A 19,002-nucleotide genomic window follows, 5' to 3' on the forward strand; every position below is an offset into this window, starting at 1 on the left:
ACTTACATTTTTTCAGCTGGATCAGCAGTATCACATTCATCATCTTCAGAGTCCTCCGATGCAGAGGATTCATCTTTCTGGAACATCTTGGGGCGACATGCTCTCTCCAGACCAGGCCTGGTACTCACTCCATTAACTGCCACTTGATTTGTGGGCAGCTCTTCCACTGTTCCAGCACTGCCAGCAGCACTGCTGGCCAGAAACACATGCTATGGCACAATGCATCATGGCAGGGAAAAACAAATGAAAACGTCAAGCATGCTGGTAGCATAGAGCAATGTTATGTGGGACAGTGAAAAAAAGCCAGAGGACAGGCACGCTGCTCCCAGCTAAACCTCTTGCTATAAATTCCACTTGTTCAGTGAGTAAGCAATACCAGGGAACAAAGAACAGGAGTTGGCGGTTCTGTTATCCACAAAATCACCACAAGAAATTACTGCAGGCCCACATAGCCTTCTTAGGCACCTCTGAAATTTGAAAGTACAGAATGTACTTAAGCTGCTTAAGCACATTCCAAACTGCATTATGGCTTACGATTTCGGCATAGTCTAGTGTTTGTCTCATCTACTTCGTCCCTTGTGCAAGCAACTGTTTTCCAGTCTCCTGTTCATTCACAGGGTTATGAAAACAGCGGCACGCAGAAAACTGTGCTGCCTTCTCAACAACCATAACTAACTTTTTTTTCCTTTTCGTGAGCTCATTGACAGCTTTTATGCCAAGTGCTTTAAAAATTACACTATGGGTTTTGAAGTCCCAAGCTTTGGATTGATTTAACCACCTGGGGTTTTTTCGGGCACCCAAAGCCCTGTACACAAGCGTTTTTGCATGCCGTCTCTATCAGAGTGTGACAACAGTAGATGAGAACTGGATCTACAACCTCATACTCAGCAGCACAACACCATAGCTAATGAGCCACTGCGGGGGTCCTGGACATTTATTTTGTGTTGGTTTTCTGTAGTGTTGAACAAGTGACAACAGGACCAAGAGTCCAGGCTTACGGACCGTAGATTGGCACACTCACTTTCGGGCACACTGACTCATATTTGCTCCGCGTTCATTTACCGGCATGAGATAGAGCATTACTGAGTGATGAAATGAAGTGCGTGAGTGGACGCAAGTATGAGCAGCACAAGTGCTGCGAGTCCGAGTGGAGGCTAGTATGAACAGAAGTGAGTGCCAGTTTACGCAGGCACAAGCAAAAGTGAGTGTCAGCGAGTTTGAGTACATGTACAGGGTTTGTCCCTAAAGAAACAATTGCTGTGGAGCGCTGCAGTCGCCAGTAGCGTGCTCCCCCCGGTGGCGGGATTTGTGGTGGGGTTTCTAAGCTAAGTAACACAAAGGGCAGCAGTCACGTCCGAGCTCTGATGCACTGAGGATCTGAAGTGGCACAAAACCAGTTTTCAAGTTTTTGTCATGGTAGAGAATGTCAAAAATGTAGCTTTCGCTGGAGCAGCAGTACTCCAGCGTTCGTTAAACCATACCCGCTTAAACAGTAGTTTCGTTGTAAAAGTAGTACTGTCAAATCCCCAACTCAGCGGCCATTGAACATAATGAGTTTTGTATCCGCATAAACAGTACCAGCTTACTGCGTACGTATCGGTTAACCCGTAGAGTTTCCACTTTTCGTTGTGCAATCACAGCGGTGCATCGTCCCCATCGGGCGGTTGGCAGAACAACAAGCCTCAGAGATCGGAAAGATCGGAATAATGGCCTCCAAGCACCCTGTGAGTTTGCGTGTGAAGCCACATCAACATCATTTCGACACCGTGCCAGAGACCGTCGTGGCGTCGCACAAGCTAGGACTTGTGTCAAGCCGAAGCTCAGATAAAAATACAGAGTGCTCATCATAAAAGAAAAACTGGACATCATTCGTGCTGTCGAATGTGGCACGAAGAAGTCAGCGCTGGCCCGCAGCAGGGATCTACTGTTGACTATGGTGTGTGGCATTTGAAATGTGAAAAAATTGCTCGGCAGCACCACTGCGACCGCGAGGAGATGTCAGCTACAAGGTTAAACGTTTTGCCATCGTTTTCTCAGTTGTTGCCGAAGTGTCGCTTAATGACAGTGATGAGGACGACACGCAATGCGACAGCACATTAAGTCAGCTTCGTGAATGCAATCGTTGCGACGAGAACAGCAACCCGCAATGAAAAAGGCGCCTTGCGACTTCTTCAGTGCTGCTACGCCCGTGCATGGAGAATATGCAACGCAAACGAAGAATCTGCCATGCGAGTGTTTGTCGAGAGGAGAGGGCTGGCCGAGAAGCTGGCTCGCAGATTCAGTAAGTACGAGACCACTGTTGTTGCTGTAAGGCCGCTCCGGCATCAAATGAAATAACACCTTTTCGCACAAAGTGAATAAGTACAGCATGCTTTTGCCCTTTCATCGCACTCTCTCAGAGTTCCGTTTTTGACAGGTAAGTTGGCAATCTCGTGCCATTTCGGTTAAGCAGTACTAGCGTTCAATACATACTTTTTTTCAGCTCTGGCCAACTACGGTTAAATGTGGTTTCACTGTATAACGAACTCAGTAGTTCCGCGAGAAGTGGTCGTTGTATCAGTAGTTTGTTATATATGGACTCGCCCTTAAACATGCTAAAATATTATTGCATCAGCAGTTATAATTGGGCAGCACTTTGGTGCGAAAACCAGATTTTCATTCTCATTTTTATTCCTGGTGCGTTCCTGCACTCAGCTGCAGACATCAGTTAGAAACAGCCATTTAAAGAAGGAAATTCGTCATCATGTAGTTCTTTCAAAAGAGTGTAAAGTTCCGATCACTTGTCATTTTGAAACTGAATGCAGCCACCATTTTTGATTTGAGAGCTTGCGATATATTTTACTACGAGCAGGACGACTTATTCTGCACACAAGAATGAAGAGTTTAGTTGGTCGGAAGCGCAAACTTCAGAAATTATTGTGGCACACTGCCATTCTACTAAGGTTGTCGGCATTACGGTGCCGCATCAGCCACACAACAGCCGTAAGATTACAATACATGTTACTTTGGGCAAAAAAATGCAATGTTTCAAAGGTAAAATGTCGCCGCCAACCGTGATCAGAAATCAGCAATGCATAAACGAAGCACAGCCGATCCTTTGTAAAACATCGGGTGGTGGCAGTGTTCTCATCAACTCTGGCCGCGCCAACAAGAATGCTTGAGCGGCAGTTGTTTTCATGGTGGAAAGACGGATGGTTGTTCCAAATTGTTGAAACAATCATAATGCAAGGCGCTGTCGTGGCATCCAATATCGCACCGGCACACGCCCTGCGCCATGCTGTTTATCCTGCGCATGGCATGCTTCCATGCCTTGAAAACACGTGACCACGCATGACGTTCTTCTTTTGTGGCTTCCTAAATCCGCACACGAGGCAGTCACTCACTCATCTCCCAGGCTGAACCATCGTCACTGTTGGACTGGAGTGGGGCACGCGCTGTCGTGCGCTGCTGTGCGGCCAGTTTGGTTCCGCTTCCGTGCTTTAGCACGTCACGTGTGCTTCTTTGTTTTTTACCGTGACCAAGTTTGAAGCGTTTGATGTAGCAGTATGGCAATTTAGAAAATGTTTGTTATATCTGGAAGCAGTTTCCATAGGGAGGGTCGTAAATGCACTGAATTGTGGTAGTTATAATATTGTTATACTTGGGATCGCTATAAGTAGGTTCGACTGTAGCTGCAAAAGACACTGAAAACAAAGCAAGCCAACCAAACAAGTTTGATTAACTGGCATTGTGAATATATTGAGCTCACATTATCAACCGGAAAGAGGATCATCTTCACATCCTTTCTCGTTCTTATCTGTTTCTCAAATTCACTTGTCATAACAGCACAACAGAGAACTGCAAGAAATTAATCCTTTATGCAGTAAAAGTAATCCAAATTATACTTTGCAATCAGAAACTTTGTTCAGGTGAGTTCAGTCAAGCTTACCTAGGAGCATTGATGTGGCGGTAAGCCTTGAGCCCAAAAAATGAAGCAGACTGCTGGTTTTTGGGGCTGTCCTCCTTTGGCTTTACAGATGGCTTTCCAGCAAGTGATGATCCCAGTGTGGTGTCAGACCAACACATTGAAAATCTCCTGAGGAAAAAAAAAGAAGAATAAAGCAGAAGTCAGCCAACAATTGTGGCAAATATTAAAAGTATCGAGCATCATTCAGCAGCCTAAGTGTCCAATTAAAGTGACCTAAATGTGCAACTTTTTGTAGTTAAAGCCAGATAAAGAAGCATTAACTGAAGTGGGGGTGGGGGAGCTATGGCATCTTCCCTACAGATGTTGATTGGACTGCACACAAACCCTTTGCCAACACCCAGAGCTCACATTACTGTGGCTGTTAAACAATACAGTAGCACCTCGGTAGAGCAAGGTCATCGCAACGAAAAGCATTTTTTATGCAGCTGTTTTTTACTGGCGTTGTATACCCCACCTTCCCCTTCCCTCCCTTTCACAAAATAATGGCAGCACAAAATATAGTTCATTATCACAAGTGCTGAACCTCATTTCATTAAGGCCACATAGTGAGACAATTAGCTTTAGGGTCTCCCTGTGCCTTTTTTTTTTTCTGAAAATGACGTCAACTGCACAAAGCCAATGAGCATGCAGAAGGAAGTTTACTACATAGGAGACAAGCACAAAAGAACAAGAAAATACTATAAGAACGCTTTTTTTATGCAATTGTCATTTTTGGGGAATGTCACCCAGTTTGTGATATGTATCTGAACTCTTTCACATATCCAGTGACCCAAGTTGTTGCTTGCTGCTGTTTTGCCAACCTGACAACATGGGTCACTAGGTATGTGCCACTGGATATGTGCACAGACAGAAACTTCAGCTTTGCATATGCGATATTGGCACACTCCCTTTCTTCGACAATAGCCCAGAATGAATGTGCCAAGATGACTGAAGGGGTATGTAGCCTTAAATATATCAAAGCGACAGCACGCTATCTACGACAGACACTTCCATGTCGAGTGCATTCGCTTGATGGATAGACACTGCAACAAAATTAGTCAGGGATAGTGGGAGTTGCTATGAACTTTCAACTGGGATGTCGAGATTAAAAATGAGATAAATTGTGTGCTGGCAGTGAGATATATTGTGGTTGGCAGTGAGACTGCCACTTCGCGCGTCTCCTTATGTGCCCATAAGGCTTAGCAATTCCTGGAGCTTCTACATCAGGTGCCACAACAGCCAGGGATAGGCAGTGCTACCTTAATCTAACTGAGGGAGAGAAGCAAGACAATTTCTTCACTCGCAAAAGTGCAAATAAGGAGCCACTATATTATACTTTGCCACCATAATTCCACTTAAGTTTCAGCTGTATTCTTCTTTCAATGATAGACACCATTTCAAATACTTAAAATTATACTTCGTGACACAAGCTATGGTATTGAGAGTACGCATCTGTCAAATGAGTTCTGGCTAATGCATTTAACGAATTGACAATAAGGCAAATGAGATTAGGTTTGTCCTTGTTTCATAACGCAGATGGCATTAAAAGTCAAGGTGTAAGAACCAGAAAGCTTGCCTTCATGCATGGCGTTCGCTGCCAGCGTTTCTAGGAAAACATGGTTACATAAGCTGCAGTTGCAGGCAAGCGTTTGAAGCAGTCAGAGCTCTCTGAATGCTATCGCGTTCCACTCTTATAAAGGGCCCGTCACCAGGCCCCATAGCAAATTTTGGTTATATCCCGGAAGTTGTTAGGTATCTTCTAGGGAGCATTCTGCCACAAAACATTTTTCAAATCGGCTGATTAATAGCCAAGATAGAAATAGTTCAGTGCTGCGAACCCATGATTTCAGGAGGAGCTTTACCGCAAACAGACGCTCTCTCCACTTGCCCCGTCTAGCCTTTGCAAGCGAAATTCTTTCCCCGCATTGTCCCATACTGGACCTCGAGTATCGCGGGACGCATACGTCTGGCCCCACCTTCATTCTTTTCTCCTCACTTTTTTTCGCAGTGCGGCGCACTTCAGCTGACGCCGTCGTGTGCAAGCTGTTGCGATTGTCTGGTTTCAGGCAGCACACGATTTTGCACGATGTCCACAAGGACACCTGACTAGCGGTATATGTTTGTGCTACACGAATGCCGAGGCAGACAAGCAGATCACACAGCATGATCGCACGCTGGAACACGGTAGAAAATGACATGCTTTTGGCATCTGCGCGCAACTGCACGACGTAGGAACAAAGACGAAATGGAAGTACACTGTACATATCTCTTGATGCGGTACGAAGTAAAACAAAAACATGCAGACATTCGGTTTGTGTGTTTATCCTCTCTTTAAGCTTTAATTCATCTATTCTAGCAACATATTACACAAGTAACAGATGTCTTGAATAATTCTCGAAGTCTCATGTCACCATGAGCGACGTCGCAGCACAAACACGTGTGTACATAGGTGCACTAACACGTGTACTTCATCCTCCGGCTTGGAGCGCGGTGGCCCCGAGGAGAAAGGAAAATGGCATTCGGTAACAGATGTAACAGATGTCTTGAATAATTCTCGAAGTCTCATGTCACCATGAGCGACGTCGCAGCGCAAACATGTGTGTACATAGGCGCACTAACACGAGTACTTCATCCTCCGGCTTGGAGCACGGTGGCCCCGAGGAGAAAGGAAAATGGCATTCGGTTTGAAATGTCAGATCTTTCTGTGGCGCGTGGCAATGCAATACTTTGCAAACACGATCATTATCACATATTGTATGCTCTACGCCTGTCAGCTCAAAATGGCAAGACTTGGTGAGGGGGCCCCGTAAAAGCGAAGCTTATGTGTCCTCCAAATTATTAGCTGCACTTTAGTGGAAAAACTAGACCCATCAGATCACTTATGCCTGCTTACAAGTATAGGTTGTTCATCGTTTGTCCCTCTACTTTCTGGAAAAACCAACAGCAGTACCCCCTTTCTTGACAGTTTTCTTACCCTACTCTATACACAAGCTTTTTCTTCTCGGCAATTGAAACAAGGGGGAAAGATACGCGTTCATAAAAGCTGCCAAGGAAAGAAATTGCTGCCTTGACAAAGACAAGTCCATTTTTCAAAATGTTTGCTTAGCAACATTCATCGCTTGACCCCTGCTAATCAAAGCTAGCTATTTTCACAACAAATACCAATGGCACACAGATGCGTCTGTCCAAGCATTTTGCTTGTCAGAACTTCTGTTACCTCCTGCTCTATTGGTGCCCTTGAAAGGAACTTAAAGGGACACTAAAGTGAAAAATGATTTCTTCTGCATCATTAAATTACCGTTCTACAACACCAAAAGCACCACTCTAACAACGATAAGACGTTTGGCAAGCCAGAAAAAGTGCAAGAACGAAATACGGGTGGCGACGCCTACTTAAGTTCCCGCACGTGGGGGCTGCGACGTCTTGATTTTGATGGCATCTTCTAGGGCCTGCTAATTATATGTAGCGGTACAGATTGACTACATTGTGTTGTAAAGGAACCAACTATGAAACATGGCAAGTTTCGGGAACCTTTATTCAGCCAACGTGGCCCAAATGCAAAAACATACTTTGGAATCCCTGACGTCACGCTGATGTACCGGCGCTGGGGTTTCGGCGCGAAATTCAAATACTGATACTTGGACCTTCATTTGCTCATCTAACAGAAACTATTTTTGAAATGACTGCCTGCAGGGTTCTCAAACAATGCTTGATTAGTCTAAACTGATTTATTGTTTCACTTTAGTGTCCCTTTAAATACCCTCAAAGTCTGGCATACAGCTGCAGTTCCTGCAGTGAACACATACCTCACGGTATGCATTACTTTTCTCTGCATCCTTGTTTGCTTTGTGCAGCTAAATTGCTTTTTTAATATTGAACCAATACTCAAAAGAACAATCTCATTTTCTTTCCCGGTTACGAGAATGGCGACATTAAAATCCTGCTAGCAAAACATTGCAATTATTGTACATGCAAAATTTAGAGACTAAACAACATGCAAGTTTAGGGAAGTTCATGGCTTTGCTTCGTGTCTTACTTCAGTGCCAAATATTGAACAACTTCCTAGCACTGGAAACATTTTGGTATGCAAGGAAGCATACGGAAATACAACAGCAAAGCTGCTAATGGTAAACAGAGGCCATAACCACAGTCATTTACTCCATTACTGTTAGCCAATTACATTTTCCATTGCCTTCTCATTTCTGCTAATCGCTGCTTCTTAGCTACATTTATTTCTATATCCACTATTATAGCTGGGGTTCTCAAGATGGGAACGTATTCTTAGATTATTGCTTTCGGCGCTATCATTTTCAGTGTGGGCTTATTGGCTGGTTCAGCACTGCGTCATGCAAGTATGATGGTATAGGCAAAAGTTATCGTCCAAGCTTACGTCCTCTGGGAACATAGGGGTTCTGCAATTGGCAAGAATGAATCCGACTCCATTTGGCTTTTCCCACATTAACTTCCACAATTTATATATTTAGAGAAGAAACCTTGCATTGCATTTTGGTGTTAAGCTATCACACCACATTCACATTTTGGTAGCCTGCAAAAGACCCATATGGCAGCGGCGCACAAGACTTGTCACCGATTTGCAGGAATCAACGCTGAAGTTCGGCAAGTTGAGAGCCGCTTCTCAATTTAGCAACGTTTGCTAGTAGACTTTTGTTATTGCCAAAAGATGATATTGGCCATTTAAACACTATTTTAAAGGCCACATAGAGTGTGTTCATGCATCATTTGTGCTTCACGTGTGCACGTGTTCGCATGGTGCAGTTTCAATACGTGTACAGGCTGGCTGCTACCACACAGCACCAGTTTCTACGTTATCCATAATAAAAATGCATGACAAGCAGTTCGACATGCGTGAGGGCACCACTGCATGCCGGGCTGGCACAGAGCATGCAGCATTAGTACAATGGTACATATAGTGCGTACATTACAGCAGTGCTGGGGCAAGTGTGCGGCCAACGCTGGACATTGGCAACAAATGTCATTCGATTTTTGTGGCTGTTGTTTACTCTTATGTAGGTCTACTAGCATTTGAGGAAAGTTTTTTTTTTTTCCCCGACCTTCCGAATTTAGCAAACCTAACTGGCAAAAATGTTAGTAGAGTTTTCAGCACTGTAATCGTCATTGTGCCCTTTCATGAAGTGGACCTCCTTCCGAATGTGGTGCTGCAGCTGGTTGAAATGAATAGAGGAATCTTACAATTTTTACTACCACAGTACAATGCCAATATTACCTTAAACTTCGCTATTCATATACTGCATGAATTTCAGTGTTCAGTAAAATATGGGAAATGCTTATTTCACGAGACTAGAAGAAATGTTCCAATTATCTGAATATCCAGTTACAGAATTAAACAAGGACACAATAAACGAATGTTCAGTGCTCAACATGCCTTTATTTTATTAAACAGCCTCCGTTTCTATTTCTTGCCAAATCCGAGCAGAAATTTGCACGTCTGCATGATGGAGAAATGGGCCTCGCAACTTCTTTTGCAGAGTAGTAATGGCAGTTGCACCAACGTGCAGATCTGGAAAGACCTACTTTACCCTGCCATGCATATCTTGCAAATATTTCTGCCACCAGTGTAATTCAAGCATAAATTAATAATCACTGCGATACAGCAGGGAGTTTGATGCTCGAACACAAGTTAGTTGAAGCAGCCTTCATAATACTTGCCGGTATTTTCCATGATGTTTGTTGTGTCACATGCATGCCAGTTTCTTTAGCAAAACTAACACATATGCTAGTAGATAGAAGGTTCGGCTTTTATTTACTTGCAGTTTGGCTTGAAGCATGATGATGGCTGTGCAGATTATGTTTACTTGAATTAAATCTTCTGAATGTGCCTTGCATCTCCCATAATACATGTTGCATATATGCATGACCACATATAGTAAAGAAAGGAAGCTAGAACATTTGAGTGCAACTAGCACACACAATTGGTGCAGGCCTTACCTTTCTTTCAAATTTGGCGGCACTGGAGATACTGTAAAGATTTTACATAACTACGCGCAAGCACAATTACTAATGCGACTATACAAGTCTTTCATTACCAACTAAAACACGAAGAGATGGAAAATCAGTTGGCAGATGCAGCTTCAAGATGGCCAATTTCCTGAGGAAAGATATCAGTCTGAAGCCCCCAGTATTCCCATGCATGCAAAACAACAGCAGTGGCGCATTTTCCTACACGTAGAGGCAATTTCAGGACACTACTCATAAATAATCACCCTCTCCGCATAGTGATTCATGCCACTGCAGTACTTGTGAAGGGCAAAAAGGTGAGGAGCATGGACAGACAAGAACAAGAGAGGGAAGCATACTGATAAGTAAATGGTTGGGGTGCCTATACGATGTGTCTCAGTGGTAACTGCCTTGAGTAATTAAGAATAGGGGATTACAAAAGAATACATTATCAGCTTAATTTTCTGGCAATGGTGGAGACTATAAATTGTGCATTAAGTTCCTATATTCCCTTTCATTAGCAAAATTTGCCTTTATGAGGATGTCATCGCTTAAGACACGTTCATTTAGTAAGAATACCAAGAATATGAAATCAAGGTATGCAACCGAAGCAAGCAAAAACGCACATGCTCTACGTTATTTTACCTCCCATCACCCAAACAAGGCTTTGTGGGAAAATGACTCGCAGAGTGCCAGCGCATCTTGCCGCAAGCTCAGAGGCAGTCATCTGAAAACTAGTGCTAGTTTCAGGTTTCCTGCCCAGTGAATATCACTTAAGCCCTTATAGGTCTGCACCCTACAGTACGACAGTTCTTCATGAATTAGTGACATTTTGTTGGCAACTGTCACATGGATGTCACAATTGCAGCATGGAACCCACTGCTGCGAGCCTAGGCCAGGAAAGTTGTCTTGAATCCCCAGTTCTTAATACACCTGGAGACAGCCATCTAAGCAACTGCCATTGTTCATCTTGTCTCGTTAGTGTAAACTGTTTTCATTCTAAATATCATGCACCAACTAGTCCAACAACAAAATCTCTGGTACACGAAACTCTTCGAGGGAAAATCTGAAGTTTCTTGACCAGCCACCAACTCTGGGTACATAAGCACAGGTCACATGCACGACAAGCCACAGTGTTCATAGCAACTTGTCCGTGAAAGGGTGCAAACAACATGCTGGGGCTGTATTCTGTAACAGTTCTCTTTGGAACCGGTTCGCTCTCACGAACGCCATTGGTCGGCACTTCGTTGTAGTCATTCCTGGTAGGTGCGACTTCAAATTTTTTTGTCACAGGTTGTCAATCATCTCGAAGCGAACCTTTCATCCTCTACGGGCGGAACCGCGGGGAAGTGGTTTGCTCGAGCGCCGCACGCGGTCGTGAGCATGATCTTGAGGGTTGCTAGGGCAACTGTGGCCATCTGTTAGTCTTCCGCTAGCTAGTGCGACGAGAGAGACGCCAACAGCGGCTTCTTTGGTTGTGTTGCTGGCAAGTGTTGGGCAAAGACGACATGATTAGAGGCAACAGCGCAGCGTGTTCGACATGAGCAAAGGAGAGTTCTAAAGACATTTTATACTCTCCAAGAAAAGAGTGCGATGGATTTGCGATGAGCTAGAATTTCGCAGACCACAAGATTTAGTAGCATTGACAGTGTCGCAAATGCTGTACGCACTGAGTTTGTTTTGACACTGGTTGTTTTTAGCAGTGCGTCTGGAATGTAGAAGCTATTCAGCTGTCGCAGTCATCATTCAGTCACATCATTATTATCATCACTAGGGTCATTACCGTTGAGGAAAAAAGAAAATGGGGTGCAAGATTTCTCTCCAAAGTGCAGGGCAAAGTCACAGCCAAGAATGCTTCCCTAACCACGGCAAGATTCTCAAAGTTGTGGGAGGTGTAGACTGAACTCTCATCGCAATTGTCCGCCCTAAGAAGCTCAGCCACAGCTGAATTAAATCCTATTATAGCGACAGCCTAAACGTACAGAATTGCATTGATTGCTTTACGTATGGTGCACCACCTAGCAACAAAAAATAAAATAGATGAAATTAAGCCACCAGCCATCCACGTCGAAAGCTCATAGTTATTACTGGAAATCAAATGTGCAAGTGTTGTGCACAAGCAAATTTTTTTTTACCAAACTAGCAACATTCTTCAATTAATATATGGTCCCCAAAGTACAAACAAAAACGATGCTGCGACTATGGCAGAACGTCACTCGTTCATTGGTCTTGCTTGCGCCGTGACATTCAACTATTTCTCCGAGTGACGTAACTAGACGTAACAGCCAGAGCAAACTAGTTCCCAAGCGAATCGTCACAGTATACAGCCCTGTTTGCACTACTTATGAAAGCGTTAATAGAGGAAGGTAGAAACAACGTATAATTTAACACGGGAAAAGATGGAAAGACAGAAGAGGAAAGAATCATGCAGAAAGGAAGGAAGTAGCATGCAAGGTACTGACATAGAGTCACGGCGGAAGATAGCCCGAGAAAGTGGGTCACGAGCCCTGAGCCTTGCCAGGCGAAGCTTAGCCAGCTTCCGCTGCTGCCAGCTCATGTTGACAGAGGGCATACGCTTGGTCCTGCCCAGGCCACCACTGGCCCTGCTGCCACCGCCGTTGCTGTGATGAGAACACAGCCAAGCTACAGTTCCAAGCAAGGTACTCGCTTGGGCCATGCCGGAAGAACAGAGGGCAAGTTGTCGTAGTACATTTACGACTGGAACAGCACTCTATTGTCCCTCGTTCTTTTTTTCCGCGGCAAAATTCTGTTGTGCTGTAAAAGCACTTTGTATTGTCCCTCGTTTTTTTCCGTGTCGCAATTCTGTTGTGCTGTTTCAGTCGTTAACATTTCCATTGAGTTTCATACCGAGATCGCCAATGGCAAATCTGACATCGCAATTATTCAACCACAATGGGATCGTCGGTAGTTGTAATATGGAACATTCTTTTTAAACATTTAAGTATGAAACTGCAGGCAGCGCAATGTGGCCAAGAGCAAAAAGAATGTGGCAAGTAATTCTTAGCAATGAATGCAGAGCCACAGCAACAAAGGTGTGCCCATGTACTCATTCTAGCAGCACTATACAGTGTTATCCAATAACATTCGTTAGGTGGACTCAAGTAAGAAATACAACAATAAAAAAATACCCCTTTCCACACCACCAAGTATAAACGAGAGTCTGATAACAATGCAAACACTGCTCCGGCCACTCATTGGCCACTGTATGGCTTAGTGCGACATTGTTACCAAACGATGGCAGCCTGCACCTGGAGACATGTTCTGGCAAAGGGATTCATCTTCAGTCCTTATCAGGGCCCTGATGACAAGTTCCTTTGTCAAAACAATGCATTTTGTTGTTCAGCCCCTGTATCATTTTGTGAACCACCAGGGTGTGTACCAAGTTGACATTTCCAAATTCCCCGAGTTTTCCAGGTGTTCCCAAAGTGCCTTTGCAAAATTCCTTGAATGACACAGAACTTCATTTTATGCCAAGACAGGTTGACACTATGTTGCCCGATGCTGTCGCTCTCTAGTAAGCATGTTAAAAAATAAACGACCTAATCCAGTTTGAATAGCAAGTAGTAGTGTTTACTTTATTGAAAAACGAAAGGGCAAGGTTAGTAAAATGCACAGCAAATATCTTCAAAAAGAATAGTAAAACCCAACGCAAATCGAGTCGAACATTCTCTATATACGATTAAAAAGAAGATGCATACAGAAGCAAATATTTTCGAATATGAGCTATTTCTACCATCTGATAGCAAGCCAATTGGTACGAGGCCTGAACTTTCTCACAAGCTAGATTCTCTCTCAGCAGCTAGAAAGCCAACCTCAACTGTACTGACATAGTGTCAGCCCGTGCACAACGCATAAGTGTTGCGTTTCACTGCTTCAGAGAGTATTTTGGTTTGGATGAGGGACACCTGCATCTTTGCATCAGTCAACACTTTTTTGAGCTCAAGCTCCTTCAAAGCAGCGGTGGCACGCTTCCTTTCGTGTTCATTCCTCAATGCGTAGGTTGTTTCTGTTCTCGTCCTCCTTCCACCGCACATTCACCCCACAACCATATGAAGCATCCTGTACAGTCAATGTCCGATTTTCCGGCCTCCCTAAGGGTCACGAAAACGTCCGGAAAAAATCAAGTAGTTTGACAAAATTAATGCAAGTCTTTTACTGCCCTTAAGGGCTCAAATCGCCACAGGCATACCCGAAAAAGCTGTGAAGGCCTGCCAGTACATTTATTTGGCATATTGTTGCTCGTATTGCGACAGGAGACGGCAGGTGCATGCATGTATAATTAAGGAATATACACTGTGCCGTGACAATTGCCCGTTCCCACGCTTGTACTGCAATACATTTGCGTATGATTCACCACGTAACAGTTATTGCTGAAGCTGACCTTCAGGAACCGAAATTATCAAATGCGCCGTGCTATCCGACCTTCGAAGCCGATTGCAAGGACCACAAAGATGGAGTCGGTGCCATTGCTGACAGCAGTGAATTCTTTCAATTAAGAACACGGCACAGAATGGCAAAGCTGCCAGCGGATCCGCGTGCAAGAGCACTAGTTTGAGGTGGCAACGTAATCAAAATGGCGGTGGTGGTGGCTTTAATACTGTTTCGAACCTGTGGTCACGGCAAAAAGTAAGGAAAATTGGACGGCGAAGGGTTATCGCGTCCGAAATTTCAGACATTCTTATACATTGACTATGAGGTAGGTGGTGGTGCCACGAAGCAGTCCCTATTATCGGGCGTCCGGAAAGTCGGTCGTTGAATGTACACTGGCTACTCCCCTCCAGCGGACGACACAGTGTCAAAGGATTCGTTACGATTCCTGTTAGTGAGCCAGCTTTACTGCGACTTTGGTTCCCTTTCAACAAAATTACTGCTCATTTTCCCTGATAGAAGCACAAATTCCACGAGTTCTTCCAAAGTATTTCTAGACTATTCAAAATCCCAGAGAATTTCCAGTTTTCCCCGCTGGTAGACACCCTGACCACTCTTAAGCCTAAGTTGCATGTTGCACAGAAGAAAAATGCAATCTGCTCTACGCACCTAGTTGTACCAGTCGCCTTGGTTGGAAACCGGCGCCTCCTTTTGGGTGGCTGCAGTTGTGTTGCAGCTGACTTGCATTTGGAGAGTGCACTCACAGCAAGTGCACTCATAGAGTGGCTTATGGCTGCCGTTTGCTGGTCCAAAGTAGCAGTTACGCCAACTGGGCCACTGGCACTTGATGGCCCCAAATGCCCAGCATTTCCCTCAAGCTGCTGCTGGAGGAGAAGAGCAGCAGCCCTTTTGCGCTGCCACATCAGCTTGGTGGCTTGCGACCGTTGAAGGTTGACTCGGCGGACCGCTTTGCGGCGGCACGGCCTCCATTCATCATCTTCAGCATTTGACTGCTCACTGCTGCTACTGCAGTTGCTGCTGCGAGGGATGCCAAAAGAAAGCAGACATGAAGAATGCATTTTATGCATGCATTCCAATTCTGGCCAGCATTGACACTTGTCTACTATGGTGAAACTGTTACTTGGCCACCATAGTAGACAAGTGTCAATGCTGGCCAAGTAACAGTTTCAAATCAAAGCAACAGACTGCATCCCCGCTACTTGACACCACCTCAGGTCGAAAAAAGAAGCTAAGAAAAACAAATATCAATATTATATTTTAACACTGTGTGTGGTTTACTGTAACACTTTGTAAACATGGTTTACTTGAAGCACAAATTGTGCGACTATGCTTTCTTGTGTGGAAGCAAACGTTGCACAGGGCGTCTATGTAGGCCGCTCAGCCACTATTTTGTTTGGACAACAAAGTAGCCTGGATACTTCCTTACTTTGATGCCGTCTTCGGAAAAACCATTTTCTTTGCCGGCTTATTCAGAATTCTAAGAAGGCTTAAGATGGCCTTTGTCTGTGTTACCAATTATTTCGTAATATACAGCGAGTATTGCAATATCAGGATACAAAGGGATATTGTAAAAAATCAGCTACACATCTTGCTGCAATGCAGGCCATTTATTGTGGAATAAATGCGGGGGTCACTAGGCGAGACATAATAATGGTTTTTTTAAAAGCAATAACTTGCATTACAGATACCACTGCATGTCATTCTCACTGCGATAACTGTGGCCTAATAAATGACAGCCAAGGAATTACTTTGGAATGTGAGAAAGTGGCAGCATGGTGGTGCAAAAGCGAATATCCGTAATGAGCAAATACTGCAAGATATTACCATTAGCTAACATGTCACATCAAGGCCATATTTGCAAGGCAATTAATGTTTACGCATGCAAGCCAAAGGGATGCCCCTATAAATTTAGTTCCAGAATTTTAACACTCGTGTCAAGGGTAAAGCTTGCCCACACTCTCGATATTCAAGGCAGAGAATTTTGTAGCTGTGGATGAGGTAAAAGAAACAGGGGGCATCTACATACAGTAAAGTTTATTGATAATTAATATTAAGCACTAATCTAAGTCTAGTGCTATTCTGAGCATTTCTACTAAATGAACATTCATTGAAACCTGTCTTCAATCTTGAGACTGCAATGTGCGCACTAAATTTTCCAAATGAAAGGAAATTCTCAAGCCATCACTGCTTCTGGAGAGGACAGGCCTATTTAGAGATAATGGCTATGTTGGGTATTTTCTAGCGCAGTCATAGCTCATGGGGACAGTACAGAAAATGAGAAGCACACGACAAATAAATGACTAATTCCTAAGTGTTTTTCAAGTAAGTTCACATCAAGAGGTAGTTGAACTTAGAATTCTGGGGTGCAGTCAAAAGAAATGTGTACACTGTATTTTATTTCCCCACTTGTCAAACTTCAACAATTCTTTCACCCTTGTACATCTCTAATCTTTTTTAGTATGAATTTCTTGAAGTAACAAATTTATATTCTCCACAATTGAATAAGAAAAGTATAAAGTTGCCAAAGCAGCTTTTCATGATATGCAAGAACTGTATGTCACAAATTTAGTATGCAGTTGAGGCACCTAAACTTGTCATGTGGCAATGTAGGGACTTTTTCTAAAATTTAACAAAATTGATCTGTAACACTCCCAATTTCCCAGGCAGTTTCTGCTTTTGTTCTTTCCCAAGTTGGATATTCCATGTAACACATTACCTCCAACCAACCTCCATTCATCCTTCGACACGCATTCGGTGATCCACAAAAATAACTGCCTGCAAAGACGAACTGAACTCCTTTCTCCTCTCATGTATACAGCGGCCACTTTTCGTCTATGAAACGGCTGTATAACTGCTTCAGCCTTATGTTTATCTGAAAAAAGGACTTTCACTTTGTGTTCACAAAGGCCCCTAGGCATTGCTGCATCTTACACCTCAATGTAATCTGCTTGCCTGAAAGGCTATTTTGTCACGGTTTGATTTCCTGTTCTGTCCAGAGCCTTGGCCCACGGTTATCTTCTCCAGAGCCCTTAAGTGATTGTTGAGTCGACACGCTTTCTAGTAAGTACAAAAAAGTTAAGAATATGTCATGAAACAGCAGCAATGCTACTTTAACTTCAATTTGAGCAAGAGATAAGGAATTTGTTGCAAGAAGTGCTAATGAGCTTGTGGGTGTGGCTTGTGCTAATACAATGGATTCTGCTAGTACACCTGTAAGCAAAAGTATGCAGACCTCAAGCTTGCAGAAAAAAAAAATTTATTTGAAATTCAGAAGCCCTAACATATTGAAGGAAGCACTAGAAAGTAAGTCCAAAATGCCAATTTAAAAAAAGAAAATTAAATTATGGGGTTTTACGTGCCAAAACCACTTTCTGATTATGAGGCACGCCGTAGTGGAGGACTCCGGAAATTTCGACCACCTGGGGATCTTTAGCGTGCACCTAAATCTAAGTACACGGGTGTTTTCGCATTTCGCCTCCATCGAAATGCGGCCGCCATGGCCAGGATTCGATCCCGCGACCTCGTGCTCAGCAGCCCAACACCATAGCCACTGAGCAACCACGGCGGGTAAAATGCCAATTTGGAGTGCAGTCCTCAATTTCAAGTCACATTCAGAAGGAAGAAAATCTGCTTTATATATCACAGAGTTCCCAGCCTGTATGCCATGGCTCAGGGGACTACACAGTACAATTACAATGCAAGCTATTGTTGGGTTCATAGTCGCACACACATAAGGCACATAAGCTTTCTGGCCAGCCTAAGATGCATGTTCCATTTCATTAAAAAATTAATGATCCAAAGCAAGTTCTCAGCAGTTTGCTGCCAAATATCACTGCAAACACTGACCAGTGAAATTAGAATGGCGATTCAGTGGCTGCTCATTAAGCTTCAATTTACATCACAGTATTGCTTCATCTATTTTCCTTGTTTACTGAAATACTTTTTCTATGGGACGGGGGGGGGGGGGGGGGTGAGGAGAAAGATATAAATTATAGGGCTTTACGAGCCAAAACCACAATCAGATTATGAGGAATGCCGTAGTGAGGGACTCCGGAAATTTGGGCCACCTGGGGTTCTTTAATGTGCACCTAATCTAAGTCCACAAGTGTTTCCGCATTTCGAGGTGTGTATAGAAGAGGACCAAGCACAGTAAAGACACGTGGAAGGACCGCACTTTTTTTTCTATAATTTTAATGAGGTGCGACCCTTGCACGGGACCAGACGTATTGGTCAAAATGGTGCCGGCACAGCCGGAGACTTGTGCACAACTCGTATCTTGTGCACAACCGCACTCTAACCATTTAGTACCGCACGGGGAAGTACACAGTGTGCGAAAATTCACCAATACATGCGCACTGCATCAGAGCACCAAATGCACTTGTTTCTCCGTTGGCAGGCTGAAATTTGGTACAAAAGAGTTCCAAGTTGGGAGTGCAGCCCTAACACAAGTCTATACTGTAGCTTGATAAGCCACACAGACTTTGCAAGCTAACAAAGATGAATAGGCACGCCGGGCAGTCTCTAGTTGCTCTGAATGTGGTGCTTACTATGAACGTTTGCCACATTTGTTGTATGCCAAGGGGCAGACCTGTAAACGCAAGTGTTGCGCTTCATCTGGTTTTATGACCACAGACGTGACTTAGACTCTGTTTTCACCTTGACAGCTTTAG

At 43.9% G+C, this 19,002-nt stretch overlaps 1 protein-coding gene across 9 annotated transcripts in view; it reads right to left on the minus strand.

The window, feature by feature from the left end:
* The window catches only part of LOC126542792 (uncharacterized), a 53,087-nt gene that overhangs the window by 27,505 nt on the left and 6,580 nt on the right, over window positions 1–19,002 (minus strand). For 6 of the 9 annotated variants that reach the window (XM_055077462.2, XM_055077463.2, XM_055077458.2 and 3 more), the window contains exons 3-6: window positions 14,981–15,349; window positions 12,385–12,543; window positions 3,929–4,075; window positions 7–192 (exon numbers count right to left, since the gene is read on the minus strand). In XM_055077462.2, coding sequence (XP_054933437.1) covers window positions 7–192; window positions 3,929–4,075; window positions 12,385–12,543; window positions 14,981–15,349 — 861 coding nt within the window. The remainder of the gene's footprint in view (window positions 1–6; window positions 193–3,928; window positions 4,076–12,384; window positions 12,544–14,980; window positions 15,350–19,002) is intronic. The other 3 variants (XM_055077461.2, XM_055077460.2, XM_055077464.2) reach the window with 3 other exon arrangements.

This window comes from Dermacentor andersoni, chromosome 2 (genome assembly GCF_023375885.2).
Source record: "Dermacentor andersoni chromosome 2, qqDerAnde1_hic_scaffold, whole genome shotgun sequence".
Taxonomy (NCBI): Eukaryota; Metazoa; Arthropoda; class Arachnida; order Ixodida; family Ixodidae; genus Dermacentor; species Dermacentor andersoni.